Here is a 9,561-nt window from a genome sequence, read left to right as displayed (position 1 = left end):
TGATATTGGCTTTTTAATATTTTCATATTAAAATTTTAGTATGATTTTTATTATGATGATTTTTAATATGATGATTTGTTCCCTGGAAAAACTAAGGTTCTGCATTATTTATACTTCAGTTTCTATCAGGACTTATTATTATTCCAGGAGTTGTAATGCACATTTCTTCTTTTTTTTCTTCTTTTTTTTTTTTTTTTTAACAAAAAAAGGGACGTCAGTGATCTATAATTAGAATTGTACTAAAAATTCCAGCAGCACTGCTCAGAAGGTAACGTCACTTCGGTGCACAGGCACAGCACAGGCACTCTGCAGATCTTAGAGACTTGAGAGGCAGTGCAAGACTCTTCCCTTGTCTGTGTCATACTTGTGTCTGGTATCTTGCACGGACATCTGGGAGAGCTAAAAGAAAAGACTTCCCATCTTCCTTTAGGTTTTGTAGAACACCCACTGGACTTCCTGCTTAAAGGCAAAGGACAATATATCTCTTACTTGCTTTCACACACCTGAACTGAGCTACAAACAACAGCAAAATAAAGACAGAAAAGGAAGAATATTTGACTTGTGTCAACATTCTTACTCTTTTTGGAAGAATGTTGTCCAGTTTAATCCTCATGAAAGTGGAAAAAAATAACAGTAGTGGATTAAAGCCAGAGTTTAAGAAAATACATTTAAATATATATTTTTACTTAAAAATGAGTTCCCTCATCATTCAAAGACCTAAGAGTTAAGCTATGTTACATACACCTCAGGTACAAATTGAGAAAAGATTCAATAAATCAGACTATATAAAAAGCAAGAGACTTTTTTCCCTCAGAAAAATGTATTTGTGTTTTATCTGATCATATAAAAAACATTAAATTTAAAAAAAAAAGTGTATATATATTTTCAAGTGTTAATGGTTTCACCATTCATCATAACTACATTCCGAAGTCCTGTAACACCAGGGCACATTATCCTTATCTGTGTAGCACAGTGAGCACAATCTTTACACTGAGGTCACTCTCATCACTACTTCCCCAGAGCAGTTATCCTCTGATGAATCTTCCTGAGGTCTCATGCGGTTGAACAGGTGTAACAACACATAGCCACACTGAAATCTCGGTGAGGTTAACTGTGTTGGATGAACTAAACTTCTGTTTCTAAATGCAGTCAGTGGCAGCCACAATGTCCTCCCTGCTGAGGATTCTCCTCGACTGCTCTCTTCTATGTCCGTGGCTTTATCATAATTTAACACATCCCAGTGCAGATTCACAGCCCTCCAGCGCTTAAACACTCGATAAACAGATGCACCTTCGTGTACTATCAGTCCTGAAAGTAAGAGAAAAAAAAATCATTTATACAAAATATTTTGAGAGCAAATAGAGATTTAACACATTGTAATGGCTCTGGCAATTTCCAGATGCAATTAAATTACTCATTGTACATATGCAATGTAACTGCTTATTCATGTGTTTGGGAGGCAGGAACATGCAGAGGAAATAAAGTTGTTCTGAATGAAAACTCAGCATAACCAATACTAGAATAATCTGTGCACGCCTAACTAAATGAATTATTTAGATTTAAGTAAACCAATGCAAAACTGGCAGATTTGGATATTGACTGTTTATGCTAGTGCTGCCCTTGTTCATGGTAATTACTATTTATTTACTGAGATTTGTACTGGTTTAAGTAGACCTTTAAGTAGGTTAGACCTTCTGTAGTAGACAGGATAGACCTAAATTTGTTTAAGAGTGTTTTGTAGAATTCAATAGATACAGACAAATTTAACTGCTTTCAGATTCCTAGTTCAACTTAGGAGCACAGAAGATTTATGAAAACCTGAAACAGCTGTAAGTATAATGACTTTCCTGCCTTGCTTCTTTAGAACAAGAAGAAATTAAATGTTATTATTAGCTACAATGAGCATGGTAAGGATGATAGACTTTCTTCTTTCTCTTCAGTATTCAATAGGAAAAAGTTGCAAATCATCTTTTTGTTGAGAACCAGGAAATCTTTTAAAAGGTCCTTCAAGGAAGATACAAAATTTCTGGAGTCCTCAACAGACCAATCTGCTTATGAATTTCCATGTAGCTAATATTTATGCCTATTGTATGCATTCAAGAAACTTATTTAAACAAATGAAGCTCCTAACTTGTTGTATGTACATATATGTTTATGCTTACGCTCTTTGTGTGTGAGTATTTCAAATATGGATTTTTTGGGGAGACACATGAGGCTTCTGCCTTCTTACTAGGTTTTTCCTCAGCGAGCCTGGTTGAGGACACTTACTTGGTTCTGAGCAACACCACCTGTTTTCTCTGGCTCCCTGCTTTGGGAGGAGAGCAATCTGCCTAGCCAGAAACATTTATAAATCTTTTGCCCAGTGTGCTTCTTGGCAAATATTCTCCTATACATGGCCACATCTATAATGTGATCTGGGGTGTCCTTTAGCTGGAGAGATTGTATATCATCTGTTTCTACACAACAAAATTGTGATTTAAGTGTCTGAGGTCCTTTAGTGTGATTAACTGATACCAGAAAGGAGATGCTCACAGAAAGATGACACAAGGAGAAAGGATGATAAAAATATTTACAATGAACAGCAAACCTGAGATTCAAGTGCAATGATTTGCAGATAGCAATGCCTACTCTAACACGTTTTTTAAGATCAGTACACTGAAAGATGGAGAAACACAAAGATTTCTTTCAGGAGGACATGATAGTGAATGCAGCATCTATGTAAGGCTTTCAAGTTGCCTACAATTCATTGAAGCATCCAATACAGCAAAAGTAACACAAAATAAACTTAATTCAATAGTAAACATTCTAAATGTATTTTGTAACAGCAAAGCATTTTAGCGGCAGGTTTTCTTGATTGCAAGATTTCTATCTTCATCTTCTCAGATACAGATAAAGCAACCTGTCTTTAAAATTTAGCATCATGATAATAATCAATAATAATAGTCAATACATAAATGTACCTTCAAGACTGGCTTGATTGTATTAAAAAGAATAAATGCGTTTGATCATATACAGATCTACAAACCAAATTAGCCATGATTTTACTGCTGTGACAAAGATCCACCCTTTTTGTGTTCTGTTGTATTTCCTATAAAGTGATAAAGGAGATAAGAATAATCTTCCTCAACCTCTCCCTGGAATACAGCATTATTTGGTCCAACTTCTCTCCAGGCTGTGGTGAAGCAAAATTAAAAGAAACTATTTACTCCAAAGTAAAAATATGTATCTGCACTCCACTAGAACCTGAACAACATATTTCAGAATAGAGAAGGAAGTATTTGAGAAAGGATCATTGAGGTACATGAAGTACATTTAAACAGCCAAAATACCTTCCCAAAATTAAAACAGAAGAAGCTGTAGGATGACTTCTTTCAGGGAACTCTTTTTTACTGTCTTGGGGCTTTCAGGATTTATTGAAATTATGTTTTCAAAGTTTTTAAACATTGGCAAGGATAAGAAATTTTCTTTATAGTGGAAGCTGTCAGTCATATATACTTTAAAAGAGCTACAAAACAAAGGATCAAATATTGCAAGCTTTGGAATAAAGTTGTCAGATTTGGCAGTGCTGAAGGAGAAAAGGAGCACTTTCATAATTCCTCTCATAAAAAGTTTTGGCTTTCTTCTTGATAGAGCTACAGATTGAAAAAGACCCATGTAGAAAAGGCAAAAGAACTGGGGGGAGCGGGGGGGCAAAGTTCTTAGCACCAGCACCTCCAAGACCACAAATAAGAGGAACTCTGGGTAAGGTTGAAATGCTGGAGATTTTCAAGGTCCAGAGGAGTTCTGATGCTCAAAAGATAAGTAGTTAGTCACTGAAGTGGAGCTGTATGAAAATGGCAAAAATCTCCTTTCTCTTAAGGGTTCCACAGCAATGAATGTAGATATGAGAGAAAAAACAAGAATAAATCCCTGAAGAATATTGATTTGTTCCAAACACCGTGATTTCAAAAGCACAGAGGACACAGCTGAACTCTTGTAGGGGGAAAAAAAATTATTTGTTTGACTCAGATGATCCCAAGAAGTTTTAGAATTCACTACTGTTAGCTGTTCAGATGTTCTGTCCAATTAATATCTACAAGGAACAGAGTTTTAGGATGATGGACCCATCTAAATGTCCTATGGTTCTAAGAAGATTTTACCTTTAGGTTTTATCTCTAAGATGGAGGGATTGCTGTGGGATCCAGCCAACAGGATTATGGAGAATCTTAATTTTATATTTTTTTTCTTATATTTTTGCCAAGTACTATTATATTCCTTCACTGTATTCAAAAGTTTTCTTATCCTGACTCACAAGATACTTGAAATTTTTACTACTGAATGTCTTTACAAGCAGTCAACTTGTCTTATATCATTCAGATGTGGTGGTATTAAGTTACAACTTTATCTTATTTATCACACTAATATATAATCATTTAGGAATGGACCTCCCAGAATCATCACAAGATTTTATCCAGGAATAAAAGATTATTTTTACTTCTGGACAAAGTGCCATGTCTTAAAACTATTCTAGGGCCCACAGATGTAAAAAAAAAAAAAAAAAGGAAATCAATTGCTCACAGCATTAAAGTGAAACATGTTCAAGCTATAAATAGTAATATAATTCTTTATAAACTATTTAGAATCAGATCCAGTGTGGGAGGAAAAAAAGGCTTTCTGAGTAAAGACATGTAAAATGCAGCTAGATGTGTTCACTGTAAGTAACTTCAGCCTGTTCATTTTTAGAACCAAGGAGTTACAGGAATATTGCAAGGCATCAAGTTCCTTAGCAGGGAAGAAAGAGGCTTTCAGAGGGCAATTCACACCTCACACTGGCTCCCATCTCCTACTCCCTTGCCACAGTACTACTGGCGCCAATCATGTTTCTAGTGCAATGTTAAAACTGCTTTTCACTGTTGGAAAAGGAGCAGCACTATTGTTCTGGGATTGCAAGTCAGCTGCTATTATTCGTGAGAAGTTTTGTTCATGTTAGAACCATTTATGACCAGTAGTTACAACTATTTTCCAGTGAAAAAATAGATAAAATTCTATGAATTTTCTGTTATGCAAAGTAATTGCTAGGTCTAGAAAGTAGAATGGCAAAGGCTTGATATACTGTACTTCAGTGGCTAGATAAGGGATTTATATTATTCATTCCTTTCATGAACTCACTCTGGTAATCCCTACATGGATGGTCTGATCCTAGCACTATCACTGGAATAACTCTGGCTTTCATAGGCTGTAGTTCTACTTGATCAGTGTTCAAGGTTTGCTTTAGGAAAACTTCTACCAATAGCAAATTTCAAAGAGAACAGCTTTACACTCAGCTTTGATGCAAAAAAGTACAAGGTAATGACTTGTAGGGTTAAAACCACCACTGATAAGTAAAAGCAATCCTGTTTGTCAGGAAGAATTCTGGAAAAATTCAGACTAGAAGAAAGAGAACAGTGTATACCAATAAAGCATGCGTGCTGGAATGAACTGAACATATTATACTGGTGATCTATAATCTTTGGGATTTTTCTTTTGTTGAAATGTAAAACAAAACAAAGAAGTAAAATACAAGTTACACGTAAATTACTTAATAAGAAAGTGACTGGTGTGCTATGTATGATATATAACTCAATCACTGGGTAAACGAATTGTTACGTGCCTGTTTTCAAAGATGGCATAAAAATACATCAGTACCTTTAGGCAAACTGCTTTTAAAATTATAGCAAAACATTTCAAAAAGTGCTTCACACTTTTTATCTGAAGATAATCACACTTCACAAATGACCAGGAATATTTGTATTGTTTCTGCAAAGGTGTAGGGAGGCATAAATGAAGGCAGATGGAATAAATCTTGGTCATACCACCAGTATCTCAAGCATTATCTTGAAATATGTGGTGCACAGGAAAACCTGTATGTCTGCAGAGATTTTTCATTGAAATAAAGAGAAATTACAGTGGGAGTAGAGGTATTCACTCACTGTAAATCCTGTTGAAAACTAAGAGAATGCCCCGGATGACTAAACACAAATGGAAGGAGAGGAGATACTAAGTGAGAACTGTAGCTGGTTGTAAGCATTACAAGCTTTATGATATAAGAGATTATACATAATAATGGTAAAATCATAAGTTAATGCCTTGGGAAGTCACCAGCATAATGGAAAGTGTTTGGGGTTTTTGAAATCATTTGTAAGTAATAATTACATACATCTATTAGAGAATTTTATTTGAAAGTTTGAAATTAAAACTATCAATCTAAAACCCCTCACTTTATCATGAAAGAAAAAGATTAAATTGAATAAGGTTGACTATATTAATGACTATTTTTAAGAGTTACAAGAAGTTCTGATCTTACAAGCTAACAGAATGCAAATTACTTGAAATTATATGCAGAATAAGTGGGACTGAAGGAATCTGGATTATCAAAATTCCTCAATCGCCAAACCTCCTTTATACAGCTTTCTGAATTTCCAGATACAGTCTAGTAAACTGTTAAGTCATATCTGCAGTGAACTTTATAACTACAAAACAGTGTCCAAATATGTTTAATTGTAGTCAGTTTTACATTTAACTTTCCATGTATTATTTATGATAGGACTATAAAATATGCATTTATTAAATGACAGGAAAGTCAATCTACCTTGTGGGGGAAGACAGCTGTGTGTTTGCTTTGCTCCTGCAGGGTGTAGCTGAGCCAGCTCCATGTGAGGTACATGATAGTTCAGTAGCTTCCACTTCAGTGGTGGCTTGAACCTGGCTGGCTTGAAAGGCAGCTACAGAACTGCACGTACCAATTTATGGAAGGTCACCTTCCAAATGTTTACTTCTGTGGATAAATACAGTAATATTTCTGATCACCCATAGACATTCTTGACTGACTTGGAGTTTAATCTGGCTAAATGAACTGTTAAGTTTCCCATTTTTTTTTAACAGTAAAACAAATGGGAAAAATGAAAATGATTTGAAGTAACTGGTTATTTCAACTAGCTGATGCTTACCAAAGTAATTTTTTTACTGGGACAAAAAAACCAAACAAGCCAGAATTCCATATAAATGGAATTTTTAGAATGCCTGAAGCACATATTATCTTCATTTAGTGTATTTTTTAACAAAAGCAAAGCCTTCAATATTGAGTGTTAAGCTGGAAGAGGTGATATTCAGTAATCAGCATCTAAGAGGACGTGTAGCTGAGCTCTTTTGTTCATTTGAAAGACAAGCACTTCTCCAAAGTATGAGATTCTGCTTGCTTTTCTGTCTGAGATTTGGGTTCACAGAAGAAAGCCTGTGTTACAAAACATTCCAGAGCAGCTTCTCCAACAAAAATTACAAAATGAACAGAACTGCTGATGTAGCCGAAATATAAATACTTGTACAGCAATGGGATGGTTTCAATAAAAGACGATGTGGCTTTACAGTTGAAGCCAAATCCTTGATATTAGGAATCACTCTTTGCTCCTTATGGAGCACAATTCAGCACTGTCCTTCTAATTCCTATATATAAGATTCAGATAACATTTATCTCTCAAAAATATCAATGCAAACATCAGATGGCATTTCACTTCTGTATTTTCTTGCAAATGAAATTCCATTAATGTGATTTAATGTAAATTAATATTACTAATTATGAAAATTTAATTCTCTAAATTATATAATTACATAATATTTAATGTAAATTTCCTCTGCAAATAGCCATAACTATTCTAACAATCAAATCAAGGTTCTTTCACCAGGTACTACTAAAGGGATTTCTATTTAAATATTCCCAAGTCCAGTGTACTTTCAGAAATTTTTGAAGTAGTCAATACAGTGTTGCAGTAAAATGTATTTTCTCTTACAAGATTTCAGCTCAATGACTTGGGACTTTTTAATAGTAAAGCAAGTTACTATAGTTAGCACTAAGTGTTTCATAACTGTTTATGATGTGCAAAGAACTTATCCCTGACTTCTCTGTTCTCCTCCATTTCTAGCACAGTGACCTATATAAATGTGTGCAACTGAATTCTGGGTGTGCAGTGTGATGACACCTTCAAGGGCTTCTTCTGCACTTCATGATGATACAATCTAATTCAAGCTGGCAACAGAAGATGACAGTGTGTAATTTTACTAATTATTTTAATAATGCCTTTCATATTTTCATCTGTTTAACTTCCTGAACTTTGCTAGTCGTCTGTTTTATGAAGAAATTTAAACCGATCCTGTTCTCACCACTAACATTTTGGGAAGACACTGATGAATCTGAGAGCAAAGTTTCTTTGATTCTTTTCTCTCTGCAGTACTTGGAACACTGTAAAAAGCAGCACTTGCAAAAGGTATCAGCTGAGAATAAATCTGCAAAGAACTGGAGTGATAAATTAGAGTGACCAATTAGAAAAATAGAAATAGTCACAGTCTTAAACCACAGTCTGTGCTGTTTAAAGATTTTGAGCTTACCTATGCATACTAGATCCATAAAACCATACATTCCATAGCAGATTTGAAAAAGGATGTCCTTTCTTTGCCATACTGCATAAGGGCTGAAGGCTGACCATAGAAGCCAAGTCACACTTGCTACTAAGAACAGAGATCCTAGGATTACAGCAACCATCTGCACTTTCTCAACCAGTGTTATAGTAATGCTTTGCCACTAAAAGAGAAACAAAGTTGTATAAGATAAAAGTGTTATTGTCCATGGTTGCACATTCAACTCCACCTTTTTTCCTGAAATCAGAAATTATTTTAATATTTACACATATCTTCACAGATATTTACTAATATCCTTGACATTTTATATATTTTTTTCCTATTTCACTTTAAAGTGAAGCTAATAGTTGCTTCCCCATTTCCTCCAGTGTCACTATCAATACCATCTAGCTGTGAACTTCTGAAGAGTTAATAGTTTTATTTCTGCTTTGAATATGTAGGCAAAAAAAATATTAAGTCTTAGGAATGGAACTCAGTCTTTCTTCTTTGGAGTGCAATGAACAGAATAAAAAAAGAAGGAGACTCTTCAAGTACGTCGTATGCTAGAGTGACAGGTTTCCTTTCCATCCCTCCCTCCTGAAGTGTGAAGCCATTTTCCACTTTGAGGTTTCTCATCAAAGAAGTTCCAGACATACCAAGGAAGTTGTCTTTCTCTGCATAAACCAATGTTAACAGCACAAAAAGACACCTGCAACCTAGTGTGGAAGCAACATGAAAACTCAGGAGGAGCCCTGAATATAGATAGCACAAACATTTCTTTTCAGTGCACCCCAATTATGTCCATCTTTCCAGGGAAGGCTGTTATCTTCCATATGTGACGTGACTCTGGTTTATGGTGTGACAAGATTTAAATAAAATTGAGTATGTGTACTGACTTCTGTCAAGATAAGATGAGAAATACAATTCTGTTATAAGTGTCACAAAAGCAAAACACAGCATAAGGAACAAATTATTCTAGATTACCCTTAACATATATGGTTTTTCTTGGCCATAATTATCTAAATTACCTTGGCAGATTCCCCACTCCAGCCCTATCACTCATTCCAGGGCTGGTGTGAAGACTTTGTAGACAGCCATCTTTCCTGTTCCTAATTTTGGATGTACCTGCCTCCTTCTACAGTTGCAATAGAGAAC

The 9,561-nt window shown here is 35.1% G+C and overlaps 1 protein-coding gene across 1 annotated transcript in view; it reads right to left on the bottom strand.

The window, feature by feature from the left end:
- Positions 1 to 553: 553 nt before the first annotated feature.
- MARCHF11 (membrane associated ring-CH-type finger 11) overlaps positions 554 to 9,561 on the bottom strand; it is a 31,854-nt gene continuing 22,846 nt past the window's right edge. The window contains exons 3-4 of the mRNA XM_032117725.1: positions 8,398 to 8,590; positions 554 to 1,308 (exon numbers count right to left, since the gene is read on the bottom strand). Of these exons, the coding sequence (XP_031973616.1) occupies positions 986 to 1,308; positions 8,398 to 8,590 (516 nt within the window). The 3' untranslated portion in view covers positions 554 to 985. The remainder of the gene's footprint in view (positions 1,309 to 8,397; positions 8,591 to 9,561) is intronic.

Source organism: Corvus moneduloides, chromosome 1, assembly GCF_009650955.1.
Source record: "Corvus moneduloides isolate bCorMon1 chromosome 1, bCorMon1.pri, whole genome shotgun sequence".
In the NCBI taxonomy this organism is placed as follows: domain Eukaryota; kingdom Metazoa; phylum Chordata; class Aves; order Passeriformes; family Corvidae; genus Corvus; species Corvus moneduloides.
The sequence above is the reverse complement of the archived record's forward strand: the minus strand, read 5'-3'. Positions and strand labels throughout refer to the sequence as shown.